Below are 20,799 nucleotides of genomic sequence, written 5' to 3'. Positions count from 1 at the left end.
GAGAACTGTTTATTCTTTTTTTTTTCAGCTTAGTCCCTTTATTAATCAGGGGTCGCCACAGCAGAATGAACCGTCAACTTATCTAACTTATGTTTTACGTAGCGGATGCCCTTCAAGCTGCAACCCAGTACAGGGAAACATCCATACACTCTCATTCACACACATACACTACGGACAATTTAGCTCACTCAATTCACCTATACCACATCTTTGGACTCGGGGAGAACATGTAAACTCTACACAGAAATGCCTAGCCGAGGCTCTGACTCGGAAAATGACTTTTCTTACTTCGATTTTTTTGTCCTGTTTCTAGTCCAAATATCTAAAACTTCTTGAATCAAGAAGCATTTTCTAGACAAGCAAAAAATATTGTCTTGTTTAAAGAAATAACATGCCAGAATCAAATTAGCATTTTTAAGCTAAAATAATCTGCCAATGTGGGAAGCTAAATAATCTTGTTTTTGTTTTGACAAGATCATTTTGCTTTCCCCATAGATCATTTTCACCTTTCTGGGTTTCTCAGTAGCAGAAGTTGTCATAAACTTGGGTAAACGTAGATCACAGGGAATGGGAGACTATAATAATAATAATACATTTTGTTTTAAGGCGCCATTCTGTCAACTCAAGGACACCGTACAATAAAACAAGAGCAATAAAACAACAAGAAAAATAATAGTAAAAATATACACAACAACAGTGCAGGTACAACTAAGTATTAATAGCCATCTTAAATAAATGGGTTTTGAGTCTTGATTTGAATAGTGTAAGGGAGTCAATGTTTCTGATGGCAGGTGGTAGTGAGTTCCAAAGCCGGGGAACAGAGCAGAGGGAACAGACAGGTGGAGGGAGGATGAAGGTCGCAGGGTGCGAGAGGGAACAGCAATGTGGATGAGGGCAGACAAATATGGAGGGGCGAGATTATGGATGGCTTTGAATGTTAACATCAAAATATTAAAATTAATTCGAAAATGAACTTGTAACCAGACAAACTGGGGTATTTGACATGAATATGAAGGACTGGTGGAAGAGTGTTGTTTTTATTGATACCGCACGTCGAATGAAAAAAAAAAAGTGTCGCGATGTGTGTGCGGTCCTTTACTGACAGCCGTGTGTGTGGATCTCGTCACAAAATGCGACGAAAAGACTTACATGACGGTAATAGTTTGATTGCGGTGTTTACTTCAATAATGCCACTAATATATGCATACTGCACGTCTTAAGTCATAATTCAACTAAACAGAAATGGAATTAAGTCAGATTAAGATAATCAAAAATTGCTGTTTACATGGTAGACTCTTAATCAGTGTTGTTTTAATCATATTAAAACCGTATTAAAGTATTGTTGCCCATGTAAACATACTCAATGTTTGACTCAACCACACCATCAGAGCTCTGCGAACTTGTCTTTGCGAAGCAGCATTTTCTGTATGTACGTACATCAAAAGCAAGTATGCTATGGCTCATGCTTATTGACATGGAAGATGATTTACAGTTAGTCGTGTCAGGAATCCGACCACAGATTAGCGTAATGAGGTAGGCTATGTATTTATGTTTCAATGCAATTAATTCAATGCACTTAAAACGCAGTAAGTAATATGTAAATGATGTTTGCACATGCATTATAATTTTGGCTTGAGGGTTGTTTGGGGGATTGTGTGTCCTAAAAGTTTGAAAACACCTGGTCTAGAAAATGCTTCTCGATTCAAGAATTAGATATTTGGACTCGAAACAAGACAAAAAAATAATTAAGTAAAGCATTTTTTGCAGTGTATAAATAATGCAGAGGTCATTATTTTTTCACAAACTTTATTAACACTTTATTATTACACATTTACTAGTTTTGATTAACAAAAAATGCCTTTCTTAGTGCAACAGCTTCTCAAACAAAACAAATAAAAATTTATTTGAATATTGTTTTGGTTGGTGGTTTGCTATTGGTGAATGTCTCATGATGCCAGTAAAATGTCTTGCTAAATTTTATGTTGCTCTTGTAGTTGCAGCCACTGCAGAGCGGAACTGTTCCCATCAAGCACAGCTCTTCTGCAGTGGACATTGCTGCATGTTTGCACCCCATTGCTCAGCTCTGGGATCAGTTGAGCTGGCCTGACCCGGAGGAGGCCTTCATGCTCATGGTCAAACTCACGGAGGTAAACACATGCATTACAATCAAAATCGCTTGACACAGTTCAGTTGAGAAATGCAACAGTGTACGCTTTTTTAAAAGCTGCTTCTGAATAATAAATATTGTGAAAAGCACTATACAAATAAACTTGAATCAAACCCAAATTGTAAGTGTACAGTAGATTGCACCATCTACACATTGTGACCATAACACTTTGTAAATGTGTGTTAAAGGATGTGTGTAAGATTGCATCAACATACTGTCAGATGCTGAAAGCTCGAGTGAAGGAGCTCTCTGAGGACTCAGATCGAGAAAGCGCCATCAAAATGGTGAGATGATGATGAAGAGGGGGAAATTACATACTCTAAAATCTATATTTGTATTCCATTTTTTGCTTATGAACAATTAATATGTTGTATATTGCCATATTTTCACTCCTGTCTGAATCAGACATCTTTTTAATAATAATAATAATATTAATGGGTGTCTTGGTGGCACAGTGGGTAGCACGTTCGTCTCACAGCAAGAAAGTCACTGGCTCGAACCTGCGACCTTCTTGCTGTGAGGCGATTGTGCTACCCACTGTGCCACCATGCTGCCCCCAAACTTTTTTTAAAATAATAATAATAACAGTTATCATTATTATTAGTGTTATTATTATTGTTTCATTCATTTGTTTGTTTTTTGTTTTATTGTTTGACGGAAAGTACAAGTTATTTGACAAATATATTCAAATTAAATAATTATTTAATTGAATAAATAATTAAATAATATATTCCAATTAAATTAAATAATAATGATGATAATAATAATAATAATAATTATTATTATTATTTAATATATAATATAACTGTATTTATTTATTTATTTGAATATATTTGTCAAATAATTTGGACATTTCAATCAAACAATAAAGCAAAAAACAAACAAAAAAGTTATGTTAAATGAATATATTAATAAATATATATAATATAATTGTATTTATTTATTAATTGTTTTTGTTTGATTTTTATTAAAATGTTAGTCCAAATCATTTGACAAATAAATAAATACATGAATAAATAAATAAATACAATTATATTGTATATTAAATTATCATAACAATACAACAACTACTACTACTACTACTCCTAATAATAATAATAATAATTATATTAATATTTAATATATCATATAATTGTATTTATTTGTTTGTTTGATTGTTTGTGTTTCCAAATCATTTGACAAATATATTTTATTTACTTTCTGGCCAAATTAATGGTCAATTCCATTTATTCATTCATTAATTTTCCTTTCAGCTTAGTCCCTTTATTAATCAGGGGTCGTCACAGCGGAATGAACCGCCAACTTATCCAGCATATGTTTTACTCAGCGGACCCATCACTGGGAAACACCCATACACTCTCATTCACACATATACACTATGGACAATTTAGCTTACCCAATTCACCTATACCACATTTCATTGGACTTGTGGTGGAAACCGGAGCACCCAAAGGAAACCCACGCCAACATGGGGAGAACATACAAACTCCACACAGAAAATGCCAACTGACCCAGCCAGTGCTTGAACCAGCGACCTTCTTGCTGTGAGGCAATCGTGCTACCCACTGCGCCACCGTGACACCCTAAATACAATTATATTGAATAATAATAATAAAACTACTACTACTAATTATTATTATTTTATATATATATATATATATATATATATATATATATATATATATATATATATATATATATATATATATATATATATATATATATATATATTATAATCTTATTCATTTGTTTGTTTGTTTGATTGTCTTTCTAAAACATTTGACAAATATTTTATTTTCTTTCTGGCTAAATTAATGGTAAATTCTCTACCAGCAAATTAAAATGAATGAAATATGTTATATGCACTGACCTTTAATAGAGAATATATATATATAAATCATTGGTTCTAGATCTCTAGATGAAAATATATTAAATAAAAACAATAATAATAATTTTCTTTTGGTAAAAAAAAAAAAAAAATATTTGTGATTTTCTAGCTTTAAATTATTTTTTAAACTAATCATCAGTTTAAAATAAACATTTTTCAGATAGTTTCTCTTGTGGCGTGTGGTGTTTTAGCTTGATCTCTGTGAAGATCCTCATGTGGTTTTATCTGTTCCTCTTCATGGTTTCTGTAGCTTTGTGTGGTGGTGAACGATCTGGAGCATCTGCACACTGTTCTGACTCGTCTGCCAAAGCAGCTCAACTGGGCGGGGCTTAGAGAGAGAACGAGACACGTGATTGGAGAAACTCAATTCCAGAACACACTTCCATCACAGCTGCAGCATACACAGTCTCTTCTGAACCGAGAGATCCGCTCGGCAGTTGACACACTCGGAAAAAAGGTATTAATGCTATAATATCATTTCAAAACCGAGAGCATTTGTGGCATCTCACTATCAAGAGTATTTTTTTTTAACTTGCTTACACTGCATTTAAAGCATGATATAATAATCAGTCTGATCAGAACATTCATTCGTTCATTCATTCATTCATTTTCCTTCGGCGTACACCCTTTATTCATTAAGGGTCACCACATCGGAATGAACCGCCAACTCATCCAGCATATGTTTTGCACAGCGGATGCCCTTCCAGCTGCAACCCAGAACTGGGAAACACCCATACTGTACACATTCATTCACACACATACACTACAGCCATTTTAGTTTATTCAATTCACTTATATTGCAAGTCTATGGACTGTGGGGGAAAAACCAGAGCACCCAGAGGATACCCACACCAACAAAGGGAGAACATGCAAACTCCACACAGAAACGCCAACTGACCCAGCCAGGACTCGAACCAGCAACCTTCTTGCTGTGAGGCGACAGTGCTAACCACTGAGCCACCGTGCTGCCAAGGTGCAAACATTTAATCTTTAAAACACTATGAACGAGTGAAAACATATTCTGATTCTGATTGGCTGTTGTTATTTTCCCTCTCTCGACTCTATCTCGACTCTAAACATTAATGTTTATTTTCAGCTCTGGGTTCACCTTTGAGCCACTTCAGCCAATAGCAGAATAGAAACTACTGGGGATGCAGGGATAAACATAGTAATAGCCCCATCTGATTGGTCAAATTTAGATAAACAACCAATGCGAAAAAAAATCATTTATCACACGTCTGCGACACATACAGTACAGTGAATATACTATTATCGCTATAACAATAATTTTGCGATGTATTAGCCTAGTTTCCGTCCTAACATGAAGTGAATCTTTGCAATAAAAAAAAAGAAAAATCCCCAATGCAAATTAGGTGCACTTCTATCAAGTTTTTAGAGCGGCTGACTGTAGTATTGGTAACCTAGTGACCAAAACTAAACAAGACAAGCATGTAGTCAAATAGGTTTGCGATGTCAGAGTTTATTCAGCAAATGCTTTTTCAATCCTTTTAATTTGCATTAAATGATTTACGCACAAGTCCAAAACCACCTCAAGCAAGTGCTAAAACCATAGACTGTATAAGATACGGACGTAGTATCCGTGACGTCACCCATAGGTAGGCCCACACGGAGTCTGCACACGAAGATTTTCCGCAGATATTTAGCCCATCAATTCTGTTTATTTACTTGTGTAAACATGTGTAAGTCTATATTTATTCCATTTTTAAAATAATAACAGTAATATTATTGGCTAATATGAAAATGCTCATCTGATTTATGTACAATGCAGTGTGTAAAGTAATATTTTCTATCTTTTTGTAGAGATATTATATGAGAGACTTGCTTTGTTTACCAAATAATAGTGGATCTAATTGGATTTGCATTGTAAACATTAAATACAAGTTAAAAACTTTTTACTTCACATATTAAGGTTTTAGTTATCATACTCCCAAAATAATTCCGCAGAAATCCGCAGATTTTTACCAAAATTCTCTGCAGAAATAGCAAAAAACATTCGCAGATGCTGTCTGTCCCTACACATAGGTTTCTGAAGAGCGCAAAAGAAGCTACAAGTAGGCGTTGCCCACGTCACCATTTTGTTCGACTTTTAAAAAACACTGCTGGAATACATTGAGCATACACTAAACATTGCTTCTAAACACTTCAAATGTAGTCTGTGTTAGTAAATGCAAGGCTATATATGAAATCCAGGCATAAAACTGTATGACAGTGTTTCAGATGACTGTTGTAGCCTACAGCTAATCAATCTGTCAGATTCTGGAGTGCATTCAATTTCTAAAGAAAATTATAAATGATTAATGATCTTAAGTAAAACAAATACATTTATAGAGATGGTATATAAGTGTTAAATTTTACTCACCTGGGAAATAGAGGCCACGTGAACGGTTTGTGAGCACAATTAAGTGCACACAGCACTCCATGTTATCTGATAATTGTAGGAAATAAATCCAAAAGGCAATTGACTGTGCAAAGCCACATAAAACACAACAAAAGTATGATGTATATGCTGAGTTCAGCAGCTAATCAGCTGGATTCAGCCGAGGTGATGAGACAGCGAGCAGCGAGACCTAGCTGTCACTCAAGTGGCCATGCCCTTAATTATGCAGACTTAATATAACTGACTAAAAACTAAACGGATGAGTTATAAATAAAATTCACCCCCTCACAGTTGTCATGCAGTGTAATATTAGCTATTTGAACCAAAATCGTTCTTTGTACCAGGTTGTAAACACCTTTTTTTCTGCTGTAAAGTTGGCCATTTTAACAGTGGGCTCAATAGAAATGTTTTCTATTATGGAGACAGGACTAGCGAAATTTCAATGAATTGCAGTTTCAGTTACTTACGGATTTGCTTCACGAGGGAGAGCGGGAGGTTGCCGCTTGGTAAAAACAAGGGATTTGTATTCAAAATTGGTCATACCATTACTTGTTTTAAACCCAGATGTTTCACAAGACAACCTAATTTGATCATGTTTCTCATCTCTTATTAGCTAAAGACAGACATTGAGTCACATGTTCGCAGCATGGCGTCACGTCAAAGGTTTCCCTCCAGAGATACAGAGGAAGTAAGGAATTTTTTTAAATTCATTAGTCATAAAATGACACTCTACTAAAGCACTGAATGTCTGTTGTTCAGGCTGTGGTTCCTTTAATGAAATATCTGGAGAAAGAGCTGCAGTATATGAATGAGAATTTGGTTCAGGAGAATTTTAACAGGTATCTAATCTTTTATATACAGTATGTTATTTTCCCATCTTAATGTGAGTCGACTTCTTGATACTGTATGTTGGAATCTCTTTCAGTCTTCTTACACCGCTGTGGATGAACTCAGTTAAGATCCTGCATCAGATCTCTCAGCAGGAAGACAGTAATCTGGTTTATTTTCAGAGGTTACTCTACACACTGCAGGTTAGTTCAGCCTTTTTTACTCATTTATTACTCTACTCATCCAGCACTGTATGTGCAAGATAAATGCAATACAAATACTCAGAAAACTTGGTAGCAACACCCAAAATGAAGTTTTGCTTTAATAATCAACCCCCAATACTGCAAAATCTTTAAGTATGCAGTTTTATGCATGTTTATGAATCATAAGGCTTTTATTTTTTTTTATATGTGACATGTAATTATATACAGCCAAACCTGAAATTATTCATATCCCAGGGGTATGAATAATTTTGTGCTTGTCTATTTGGCTGCACAATATATAGTTTCAGCATCGATATCGCAACGTGTGCATCCGCAATAGTCACATCACCGAATATGCAATGTTGAGTTGGGATTATAGTTTATTATAAACAATGCCCAGTTTGACCATAATGGAGTAAAAGTTTATCATCTGCATGTGTTTTTAAAGAGAGAGTTCACCCAAAGAATAAACTTTGCTTACTATTTTCACTACATCCTTCACTTTATGAGTTTATGAGTTTCTTTTTTAAGTTGAACACAAACAGAAGATTTTTAATAACTCATATAAATTTGAAACAAGTGAAGGGTGAGCAAATAGTCAGTAAATTAGTGAACTATGCCTTTTAGACCTGTGGCTGTGTGAACGTTTTAACATTGTTTCAAAATTACATGATACACAATGAAGACTATGCAGTGTTTTTGTATTCAATATCTGTACCTGAATACTGTTAGACTCTCCAGCAAACTTTAACTCACTTTTATTTATCTATACTTGTAATTTATTTCTGATATATTAATCAACACTCACTCTCCTATGAAAATCACCCCAGTCAATCTAAAATAAAGACTTCTTCCCAAATAAAGCTATTTAAGTCATTTGTTGAAGTCGTATTCACATCGCAATTTATATTGCAGAAATACTAAATATCGCAATGTCAGAGTTTTCCAATATCGTGCAGCCCTACTTGACTATATATACACAGTCAATCGGGCTTGAATGTATGAATGTTATTTTGCACAGGTATATTTGTGGGAATAGCCAAAAATACAGTGTATTGTATTTTTCTTTTATGCCAAAAATCTTCAGAATATGAAGCAAAGACCATGTTTCATGAAGATATTTTGTACATTTCTTACTGTAAATATATGATAACTCAATTTGATTAGTAATAGGAATTGCTGGACGCTTTATTTGGAGAATTTTAAACGTGATTTTCTCAGTATTTCGATTTTTTGGAATCTTCAGAAAGTTTCTTAGCCAAATATTGTCTTATACCAACAACGTATATATCAGTGGAAAGCTTAGTTATTCATGATTTCATGGTTTTGTGGTCCATGGTCAAATATGCTCTTATTCAGATAAAAACTTTTTTACTTTTTAAAATGAATAAGTAAATTATAAATTCACTTTATTAATTTAATTATAATTTAATAATTTAATTTATTAAATTAATAAATTTATCATTATTGCTTTTTACCTTTTTAGATATTCTTTACACCTATTGACTATCTTATGATAGCATTCTTTCTAAAACAAGAAAGAAAAAAAGAAAGGAAGAAAGAAAGAAAGAAAGAAAAATAATTGTGTTTGTTCTCTGCAGTGTTTGGAACAGTGTTTTTATGCTGAAGGGAATGGACTGCCTCTTGAAACACTACATACTGAAGAATATAAGGTCAGTGTTTTTGAGGAATTTAGTAGTTTTGTTTTGAAATTAATGTTAATGTTAATGTAACTGTTTCAAATTATTGGTAAACAGTTTCATGGTCTCCACAAAAATATTAAACCGAACAACAGTTTTTGACATTAATGATAAGAAATATAGAACTCTAGAGCACTAAATCTGAATATTTGCATGATTTCAATAGGATCAAGTTAGTCGGAAGACTGTAAACTAATTTGTAAAATGTATAAAGAAAGAAAACACTCATTTTAAATAGCAATATTGTTTAAGTATATTTGACTGTATTACTGCTGTTAATGTGAATAAATGTAGTCTTGTTGACCATACTAATATTTCAAACCCCAAACTTCTGATTGACTGTAGGTTTCTATTATTTTTTTGTTTTATCCCTCAGATGCTGCGGGCAAACCTGACCCAAAACTCTTTAACCTCTAATCAGCTGATAGAGAAGTTCTTTGAGAGGAAAGTGTGGGAACAGGTGAGATCTCAGAGCCAGAGATCCCCTATAAAACCCCGCCAAGTGTTACTGACATGATATTTGTTTACATTTTTCTGAAGAAAGTGTTTAATGGAGAGAAATATGGAGCCGTCACTCTCATCACATCATACAAACGCTCAGAAAACAAACTGCATGTGGAGGTTCTCAACGCTGTCAATCTGATTCCTCTCGACTCAAACGGTAAAACCACAAACACATTTCATTTCACATTACACAGGGTACACTAAGGCCTTTTCCCAATTCTACATTTTTATCTCTGCCTCTTTAAAATTTACCCCCAAGAAATGGGACAGCACTCCAACACCCGTACACATCATCATTTGTTTTCATGATCTCCTACTTTATGAGATCAAGGAATGACGGTGACTGCTATAGTTATTCCAGTTGCGTTTTTTTTTTATTTATCTTCAGGAAATCACCGAAGGCAACAAAATCATGCTATCATAACCATATAATACCATATATCTCTTTAAAAAAAAAACACATGACTGTAAAACACAAACGCTGTTATGAATGCATTAAAACATATGCTTGTTTGTTGTAAACATTCTTAATGATGCCAAAAAAAACTTACATTTGTTCATCTCTCAATTGCCTGTGCAGCCATGTTGCCATTGTAGCTGGTGTATTCTGGGAAATTTTCGTACGAAAATCTCTGTTTTAAGGGCTGTCTAACCCTTCACCTTAGCTCTACCCCTCTTAAGAGAGATTCTTAAGAGAATTGGAACACCACGAACCCTTAATGTGAACATGCAAAATGAGTTGTAGGGGTAAGGGGTAGAATTGGCATTGGGCCTAAAAGATGGGTCTTAAAAAGTCTTAAAATGTCTTCAATTTCAAAAACAAATTTTAGGCCTTAAAAAGTCTTAAATTCATTCATTAATTTTATTTTTGGCTTAGTCCCTTTATTAATCAGGGGTCGCCACAGCGGAATGAATCACCAACTTATCCAGCGTATGTTTTATGCAGCAATTCCCTTCCAGCCACAACCCAAAACTGGGAAAAAGTCTTAAAATTGAAATATTGTGTTGTATGTCGTAAATCATTTTAAACAGGTCTTAATTTTCCTCTGTCCAAGTAAAGCTACCCAACATCCAACAACGTCAACAAATGTTTATTTTTGATTATTTACAGTATTTTATTGTCTCCATAATAAATAAATTTTTGTTAAATGTTAAACTTGTCAGAAACATTATGTTGAAAAAGGTGTATACAATTGGAGTTTTCTTGTTTTGACACGTGTCAAATATGTCTCTAAGATTTTGTTAACAATTAATTAAAAAAAATTACTTTAAATAAAAAAGTAAAAAAAATAAAAAATATCTATCTATCTATCTATCTATCTATCTATCTATCTTATATATATATATATATATATATATATATATATATATATATATATATATATATATATATATATATATATATATATATATATATATATATATATATATATGTCTCTTTTTTTTTTTGTGGCAATTTACCGGGCCATTAAAAATTCAGCCCTGTATAAGGCTAAAGTATAATTCATAATGGTCTTAAAAGGGTCTTAAATAGTCTTAAATTTGACTTGATTAAATCTGCAGAAACCCTAATACAGCACATGGGGTTTAATTGGATATAATGGTACGTATAAAGGCAGCTGGTATACTGACAACTCCTAAAAATGACACATCATCGCATTAGACCAATTTCACAAGTGGCATCTGCATATAAATGATACAGTTTTGTTTGTTTTTTGTCTATTACAGGTTCCAGTGACCCATTTGTTCAGCTGTCTTTAGAGCCAAGACATTGGTTTCCTGAAGTAGAGCCACGGTCTACTAAAATCAAGAACTGCGATCTCAATCCACTGTTTGAAGAGTCCTTTGAATTGTATGTAGACAAAGCACTCACACTTATGGCAATATACATGATTTCAGGTCACATTAACACTTTAAATGACATCGTAACTTGTTGATCTTTTTCCAAATGTTATCATTAAAACCTTAAAAAACTCGAAATTTGTTGAGACGGGTGTCAGGAACACAATTTAACCACATAAATAGATTTTTAAGAATCTCAGAGTTGAAGTTAAAGTCCAAAATCACTATTAAGGGAGTGTTTTTAGATGTATTCACATTTTTAAATTGCTCTATGGGATCTTGATCTCTGCTCTGACTTTTAATGTTAAAAAGTTTAATGGTGAATTTTATTGGCATTTTAGTAGTGTCATTTATATAGTATCTGGGTTGGTCAGGTAAATTACAGTACAAAATGTGCAAAATGTGCAACTGCCATTGCTTTTAATGTTATATCTTATTCAAAATATCTTCAAACTCATGTCAATAAATTGTAGTTTGAATTCAAAGAAGAGCTATATTGGTGTTTGCCAATTAATTATGATGATCAGTAAAATAATACAGTATGTTTTTGAACAACCTCTTTATCCAAGCTTATTCTTACAATATTTACCTATTTTTATTAGGCCTTGCCAACTTAACATGTGGCTGAAATTCAGCTTACCTGTTGAGAAGAAACTCTGCAAGATTGGTGTCTTAACTAAAGCCATTCTTCCAATTTGTAAAAGCACTGCCAGCGTTTATCCATGCATTTTGGCAAATCTTTAAAATCTGCCTTTCGAAAATGAATCTTTAAGCCTTGAATCTGCGCTAACGCTAGCTAAACACTTCCACTAACACTGCTACTGTAGCCACACCCTAAACTCCCGCTATTGGTGGAGCTGGAAAGTGATTGACAGGTTTGAGCGGACTCCGCTCTCATTGTTTTGATGGTGCCTAGGAGGTTTAATTCATACACTTTCTGACAAGAAAATCACTATTTTTTTAGTGCATACATTTATTTTCAAATAAAACCTTTAGATTAACGTTGTAATGAAGAACATTTTGATAAGCTGAAAGTGTTTGCATGACATACAAAATGATATCCAAAAATGGAAACCATTCATACAGATTAACAAGTACTGTATTGCTAGTTTTACTGTAGGTTTGTAGCGATTTGTAAAGAAACATATGGACAAATCAGCTCATGTAATCCACCATTGTTGTTTTAGTTTTCATGTACACTGAAAATAACGACTCATTGGATTGACTATTTTTTGTTGAGGTACGTGGTTGTAAACAATTGATTTGACTGAATTTAAACAAATTAAGTTGAACAATACTAGATTTAATTTGATTGTTTAAATTCTGCCCATATAAATTGTTTGCAACAATTTAGAATGAATTATTTTTGTGTACTTGGCAGCTCTACAGACTACAATCAGATTGTATTATTGTAGTTTACACAGACACAGTATCTATCATTTTCAAAATCTTGTATTTTGAAACTTGTTTGTAAAGCACTGTTGGTTAAATAAACTCCCTCGAAGAGACAGATCAAATCCAACCTGTTGAACGTTACAGGATTCAACTAAAATAGTGTTGTTTTCTGTGTCTTCTGTCCTCCAGTCTGATCTCATTACAGCAGTGTCAGTCTCCAGGAGCATGTCTGCTGGTCACAGTTCTGGATCACGACACTCTGAGGAGCGATGACTTTGAAGGAGAAGCGTTTCTCTCACTGAAGGCCGTGCCAGGAGTCGGTGGTGGACTCCAAAATCCAGAACCAGCACAGATACGCTTACCTCTGATGCATCCCAAACCCAACAGTACGACAACTACTGTTATACATACACTGATGAGATGAGATTTGCACTGATTTATATGAAAGAAAGCCTTTAAGTTTAACACCGCTGTAATTAATTGATTTAACAAAAATACACTGAATACAGTAATATTGATGAACAGTTTTATAATATTAATTCTGTAATTATGTGATGTAAAATATTAATATTTGTTTTATTCTATAACATCTGATAACAAATAATGGTCCATTAGTTCATGATAGTCAATGTATTTACTAACATAAACAAACAGTTAGTAATACATTTTCTGTGGTATTTATTTAACTTTATTAAGGTTAATGTTAAGTAAGTAGCTATCTCACAGTGCGTTAACTAATGCTAATAAGCACAACTGGATTTTAATAATGCATTAGTTATTTAGTAAATACATGAACTAATGGACTATTATTTTAAAGTAATATTAACTAGTTTCAAGTTAAAATTACATATTTATTGAAATTTAAAACTTTTGTGTTTCTAAAAATGACAATTGGTCACAATATCAAATGTTTTTATATGACGTGACTGAAAAATCTGTTATTCTACCAACTGTTTTTAATTTTTTTCAACTCTTCTGAAGGTTAAACACTGGATTTTTCAACGGTGACATTTACAATGGTTATATTTATATATATATATATATATATATATATATATATATATATATATATATATATATATATATATATATACACACACACACTGGAAATCAAAATTAGATAACAATTTATAAATAATTGAACAATTCTAAATATAATTTCATCTTCACTGCTCAACAGTTGAAGGAGTTTTTGCCCCATCTATACCATGTTACCAGAACACCTTTTCCCCAAAATAACTAAGGCATTTCAACAAATACCATTATTTTGCAGAAAACACACTGATCAAAATTAGAGAACACTTTCAGATACCTCCCATTTATTGGTGTCCCATTTATCTGGCACCTGGTGCTAATTTCCTTGATTATCTGTCAACCCTTATTTAACTGGCAGCCTAACTTCCAGTTTCACTGACTCTGCATGGTGGGGTGTTCTAAAGTGACGAAGCCTCCAACAGCAGGTTGTCCAGATAAAGGCCTAATATAATCATATATATATATATATATATATATATATATATATATATATATATATATATATATATATATATATATATATATATATATATATATATATATATATATATATATATATATATAATTAAAAAACTTCTACTTCTAATAAAACATTATTAAGCAGCTAAAACATTTTACCACATATTAAAATAAAAAAATGGCATTATTAGAGAGCACTAAATACTAGTGAGGCACCAAAATGGATTTTTTGGCCGATATGAATAACCAATAACTCTTATGATTTGGAGACAGATAACCAATATATTAGCCGATAAATATCAGTATTTCACAATTATAGTTATATTTTTATACAGGAAAAAAAGATTTTATTTTAAAAACTTCATAAAAAGTTGAACTGATCTTATGAACTGAAAAGCCTACTCAAAGCAAAACAGCAATAACTTCAATTATTATTATTATTAATTACATAGACCTATATTCATGATGTCATAAATCAGCATGCCAAAAATAATTTCCTTTTCTTCACATAACTTAACATGCAACTTGACTGTTGCATAAAAATAATAGGTTAAATAACAAAATGGGACTTAATTAACAAACAAGTTAAATAAATATATTTTAAATAAATAAAGTCATTGCATCGCTGCTATTATGTTTACGCATGTAATATTTTTCCTGAGGTGACTTAAACCAAGATACACACTGACACTCTATCAAACATCTACAATGATAAGGAATATGGTTACTTACTGAGTTATTAACACACTTAACGTGTGGCAAGCAATACACAAAGAAATGACGGACTTTAAAGGAATGGATGTAAGAAAAGCTCCGTTGTAGTGGACTGGACAAGTGTGAACAAGTCCACGCGTGCACGAGGCAGGCAGTTCTTTACAATTACGCAATCTATCAGCTTAAAGATATCGGCCTAATAACGACAACATTAAAAATAGCATTTATCGGCCGATAATGATATGACCGCCGATATATCGTGCATCCCTACTAAATATGCATATACAGTTGAGGTCAGAATTATAGCCCCCATTTGTTAGTTTTTTCTTTTTTAAATATTTCCCAAATTATGTTTAACAGAGCAAAGAAATGTTCACAGTATGTCTGATAATATTTTTCTTCTGGAGAAAGTCTTATTTGTTTAATTTAAGCTAGAATAAAAGCAGTTTTAAATTTTTTAATAAATATTTTAAGATCAAAATTATTATCCCCTTAAGCAATTTTTTTTTCGATAGTCATCAGGCAAGTCATTGTATAATGATATTTGGCCTAATTACCCTAACCTGCCTAGTTACCCTAATTAACCTAGTTAAGCCTTTAAATGTCACTTTAAGCTGTATAGAAGTGTCATGAAAAATATCTAGTCAAATTATATTTACTGTCATCATGGCAAAGATAAAATAAATCAGTGATTAGAAGAGTTATTAAAACTGTTATGTTTAGAAATGTGGTGAGAAAATCTTCTCTCCGTTAAACAGAAATTGGAGTAAAAAATAAACGGGGGCTAATAATGCTGACTTCAACTGTACTGTACGAATTCCTGAGGAGTGATGCTAAAAATCAAGCTTTGCATCACAGCAGTAAATTACATTTAACAGGTTTCAACAGAAAATATATATACATTGTATTATTATATCACAATTTTTATCTTTTTGTTCAATTTAAAATGTAGAAAATACATTATTACTGATGCATTTTTTATTACAAAGCATTTCTGTACTTTTGAGCATCTTCAATATTTTGTGTAACAATTCAGTGTTCTGCTTTTTGTAGGTGAAAATACCTTGAAGCTACTTGAGGCCAGAAAGGGTGAGAAAGAAGCACAGGCCTTCATTAAACTACGTCGACAGAGAGAAAAGAAATCTCAAGAAGCTTGAGAGGACAAAAAAAAAACATCAACTCAAAAGACCCATCTTATCTATTCCCTGTTATCTGTTATATATACATACAGAAGACATTATTTAAAGCCAAACTTATTAATTACTGTAACATGAAATTGCCTTTTTTTTTTTTTTTTGATGTCTTAAAAAAATAAACCTACAGTATTTTCATCCAAAAATATACATTTGTTTATTGTCTTTTACAAAATCAGACCGAAACACTGTACATGAACAAAACTGAGCAGGTGATTTCTGAATTCACAGTGAAGCTCTGTGTCAATGGAAGTCATGAGCATCCCATATAACTGCCTTCATACTGAATTCAACTCAAATCACAAAATAAAACTAAACTGGAGCGCTCTTTCATAGCTTGTGACTGCTCTCATGTTTGGTAATCAGTGCACACAAATCATATTTTCCACGTTATCTGAATGCGCGGTTGCTTTAGTAAACAGGTGAATTATTCAATCAATGCATTACATAAAACCTGAACGTCATGATTACATAAAGTGTGAGTATGTGTGTGTGTGTGTGTGTTAGACTCTTGCGCTCCAGTTTACTATGACTACGGAAAAGAAAACCTGAGAATGAAAAGCTGCGAAACCGTATTTGTGTTTGTAGCAGTTCCCTGGAATTTCTCCTTTTTAAAAACCCTATACAAAAGCAATTGTAAATGTCCTATATAGCTAGCTACTGTGCTAATCTGTGTTAATGTCAGGTAAAAGTCCTTTCAGCTGCACTGAAACACACAAACTGCATTTCTTCTGTAAACATTTCAGAACGTCGTTCCACATTCTGATTCAAACATGTTTTTTTTTTTTTTAAGAAAAGAATAAGGATTGTCTTACTATATAGACTGTATGTGTTATGCTTCTACATAGAGCATAGTATGGATATCAGAATTTGGTATCATGATTTTTCAGTTAAATAGTTACTTAAAGGGACAGTTACCACATAAAAAAAATGAACATTTAATTATTTGAAGGGATGGTTCACCCAGAGATGAAAATATGAACTCCGCATTCTACAAAATATCTTCTTTTGTGTGTAACAGAAGTTATATACATTTAAAACCACATAAGGGAAATTTAGTTTTTGGGAGGTGAACTATTCCTTTAATCAGCCTCAGGTCATCAAAGATGTAGCTATCTTTTTCCTTCATTGAAATATTAAAGGTTTGTTGCAGAAACTGATTCTTGGAGACAAAAGATGCTAGTTAATTATTGTGATTCTGCTTCATAAGAGCTTGATGTATCATCATTTGTCTCAAGTATTAATTTTCTTTTGCCTGTATGTGTTTTTTGACTCTCAAACTGCTGATAGCTCTTAACTTTCATTTTTATAACTTACCGAGGACGTTTTCAATTAAAAGTTTGGTAACACTTTATTTTGATGGTCCAGTTGAGTATTGGTAGACTGTCTGCGTAACATCTGTTGATACTGCTGCTAAACAGACATTTAACTGACTAGAAGGAACTTTTCAAGTCAACTTACACTAGCCCTAACCCCAACCTAACAGTCTACTTATAATCTAATGAGAATTAGCATGTAGATGCAATGTAACTTAAATACAACAAACGGACCATCAAAATAAAGTGCGACCAAAAGCTTTCTTTATTAATAATAATTATAATTATTATTATTATTAATATTATTATTATTATAAAGTCACCTACATCTTGGATGGCCTAGAAGAGAGAGTAAATTAAAGGGATAGTTCACCCAAAAATGACTTTACTGGCCTTCAAGTTGTTCAGTTTTTTTATTCTGTTGAACACAAAAGAAGATATTTAGAAAAATGTTTGAAACCTGTAAACATTGACTGCCACAGTAGGAAAAACAAATACAATAGAAGTCAATGGTTACATGTTTACATCAGGTTTCCAACAGAATAAAAAAATTAAACCACACAAAAGGAAAATTGTTTTTAGGGGTGAACTATTCCTTTAATCAGCCTCAGGGGGTCCAAGATGGAAGTAATATAATCCTTCACTGAAATATTAAAGGTTTGCTGCTGAAACTGGTTCTTGGTGAACAAAAATGCTAGTTAATTATTGCAATTATGCTTCATAAGACCTTAATGTATCATTAGGTGTCTCTAGTATTAATTTTGTTTTGCCTGTATGTGTTTACTTTTACTCTCAAAGTCGTTTTTAATATTCTATTTAATAATAATAAAGTCACCTACATCTTGGATGGCCTAGGAGGGAGAGTAAATTAAAGGATGGTTCACCCTAAACTGAATTTTTATTCTTCCTTAAGTGGTTCCAAATCTTTAAGAGTTTCTATCATAAAAGAAGATATTTTGAAAAATGTTTTAAACCTGTATTTATTGACTTCCATAGTAGGAAAACAAATATTATGGAAGTCAATGGTTACAGGTTTCCATCATTTTCCAAAAATATCTTGAGTTCAACAGAAAAAAGAAAATCAACAATTTTGTGAGTAAATATTGACAGAAATTTCCGTTTTGAGTGAACGATCACTTTAAATGCAAATCATCATATTTTTGGGACCTATTCCTCCAAACATGTCGTCATAGAAGCACTAAACTAGTGCTTTTAAAAACCTAGAGCAGGTCTGAATACTAATAAAGGTTGAGTTTGTTTTGTTCCCATCTAAAAGACATGGAAAAGGTATGATTACAACGCAACATAAGCATATTATATCAGTGATGTTTCGTTTCTCACAATAAACATGATCGTGTCATAGTTTTTAAAAAGAAAATGGTCCATCTGCATGCTAGTGTAATGGAAGTGGCATGGCATGTCTTACTGATATGGTCGATATGCAGAAAACAAGATTATATGTCATAAATCAGAACGCAGAATAATAATTCAAGATTTTCCTATGGGTTTTTTTATTTTTTTATTAAGGGAACGCTTCACTTTTATTGGAAAATAGGCTCCTTTTACAACTCCCCAAGAGTTAAACAGTTTAGTTTTACAATTTTTGAATCCATTCAGCTGATCTCCCTGCATGAAGAGAGCACTTTTAGCTTAGCTTAGCATAAATCATTGAATCAGATTAGACCGTTAGCATCCTTTTCAAAAAAATGTTGCTATTTAAAAAAAGGGAAAACATACTTGTCATTTTCTTACTGCATGATGTAACTACAGAATAGTCAAGATTTGAATAGAAAATTTTAGAAAACTTTTTTTTTTTGAGTGAGATGCTAATGGTCCAATCTGATTCAACGAATTATGCTAAGCTAAGCTAAAAGTCCTCCTGCCTGATCGGCTAAGTATTTTACAAGATGGTTAAACACAACTGTTTGACAACAGGGAGTTGTAAAATGAGCCTCTTTCCAAATAAATGGAGTGTTCCTTTAATGAGAGAAATTAGTTTTGTGGTAAACATAACTGGATGATACTTTAATGTTTTGTTCTACAACAAATGCAGCACAGACTTGAACCACAAAATGTTCTTATGTTCTTTAAATAAAACAGCTTTTAGGTATTGTTGGGTTTATCACAATAATTATTTCTCCCATAAATTAAATGATAAAAAGCTAAATCTTAAGAGAATCCATAGTAAATAATGTGTTTGGACATCACTACTGCACAAGGCTCTTAAAGGGACAGTTCACTCAACTTTAATTTGATTTATTTCTATCATAAATCACTCACCCTCTACTTGTTTCAAACCTATATGCGTTTTTTCTACTGTTGAACACAAAAGAAGATAGTTTGAAGAATGTTGGAATCCAGCAGCCATTGAATTCCACTGTATATTTGTCGTACTATGAAAGTCGATGGCTTCTGGTTTACAACAATAAAGGTTTGGAACTACTTGAGGGCGAGTACATTTACATATTTTTAGGTGAACTGTCACTTTAACTTGTAGCCAAGGTAAGGCTGAGGCGGTTTCACTACTGTCAGATTTGAGTTTAGTATTGGACAGACTTTGATATATGCTGTGGTGTGTGTGTGAATTCTAGCATTATGACTGTGGGATGTTGATGTTTGGCTGGTGTTCGGTGCACAGCGGGCACTCTGTGGAGGTGGCACAGCGCTCACAGTGCAGACCGTGCTGGCATGGTAATGTCACTGATCCCAATTCGTCACAAGATACACAATATAATCTCTGCTTCCTGAACACAGCCTAAAGAGAAACAACAGATGGACAGAAATGTACTGTTAATAACCCGATTCATTTAAAAGTGCTGTGGTTATACATAAGGCAAGGCAAGTTTAATAGCACATTTCATAAACAGTGGCAATTTAAAGTGCTTTGCATAAACAAGAATAAAAAAGACAAGTATGAGAAAAAAAAATAGTAATGATTAAAAACAGATTAAAGTGTGTTAAACAGGTTATAAAAGAATGAAAAAGAAAAGAAAGACATAATAGTGCGATCAGTCGGACGTAGCACAGTGCTCATTCAGTAAAGGCACAGTTAAACAGATGCGTTTTCACTCTCGATTTGAATGTGCCCAACGTTGGAGCACATCTGATCATTTCTGGAACTTATTCCAGCAGCAACATTACCTACGTACATATTTAT

General features: G+C 32.9%; 2 protein-coding genes across 2 annotated transcripts in view; one reads left to right on the top strand and one right to left on the bottom strand.

The window, feature by feature from the left end:
- unc13d (unc-13 homolog D (C. elegans)) overlaps window positions 1-16,464 on the top strand; it is a 39,256-nt gene extending 22,792 nt beyond the window's left edge. The window contains exons 23-34 of the mRNA XM_056469178.1: window positions 1,995-2,147; window positions 2,356-2,451; window positions 4,306-4,512; window positions 7,067-7,141; window positions 7,213-7,292; window positions 7,379-7,484; window positions 9,086-9,157; window positions 9,561-9,644; window positions 9,725-9,845; window positions 11,417-11,540; window positions 13,115-13,311; window positions 16,187-16,464. Of these exons, the coding sequence (XP_056325153.1) occupies window positions 1,995-2,147; window positions 2,356-2,451; window positions 4,306-4,512; window positions 7,067-7,141; window positions 7,213-7,292; window positions 7,379-7,484; window positions 9,086-9,157; window positions 9,561-9,644; window positions 9,725-9,845; window positions 11,417-11,540; window positions 13,115-13,311; window positions 16,187-16,290 (1,419 nt within the window). The 3' untranslated portion in view covers window positions 16,291-16,464. The remainder of the gene's footprint in view (window positions 1-1,994; window positions 2,148-2,355; window positions 2,452-4,305; window positions 4,513-7,066; window positions 7,142-7,212; window positions 7,293-7,378; window positions 7,485-9,085; window positions 9,158-9,560; window positions 9,645-9,724; window positions 9,846-11,416; window positions 11,541-13,114; window positions 13,312-16,186) is intronic.
- unk (unk zinc finger) overlaps window positions 16,459-20,799 on the bottom strand; it is a 30,701-nt gene continuing 26,360 nt past the window's right edge. The window contains exon 15 of the mRNA XM_056469179.1: window positions 16,459-20,397. Within this exon, the coding sequence (XP_056325154.1) occupies window positions 20,236-20,397 (162 nt within the window). The 3' untranslated portion in view covers window positions 16,459-20,235. The remainder of the gene's footprint in view (window positions 20,398-20,799) is intronic.

Source organism: Danio aesculapii, chromosome 12 (assembly GCF_903798145.1).
Source record: "Danio aesculapii chromosome 12, fDanAes4.1, whole genome shotgun sequence".
NCBI classification, from domain to species: domain Eukaryota; kingdom Metazoa; phylum Chordata; class Actinopteri; order Cypriniformes; family Danionidae; genus Danio; species Danio aesculapii.
Note: the sequence above shows the minus strand (reverse complement) of the source record. Positions and strands in the feature narration are given on the sequence as shown.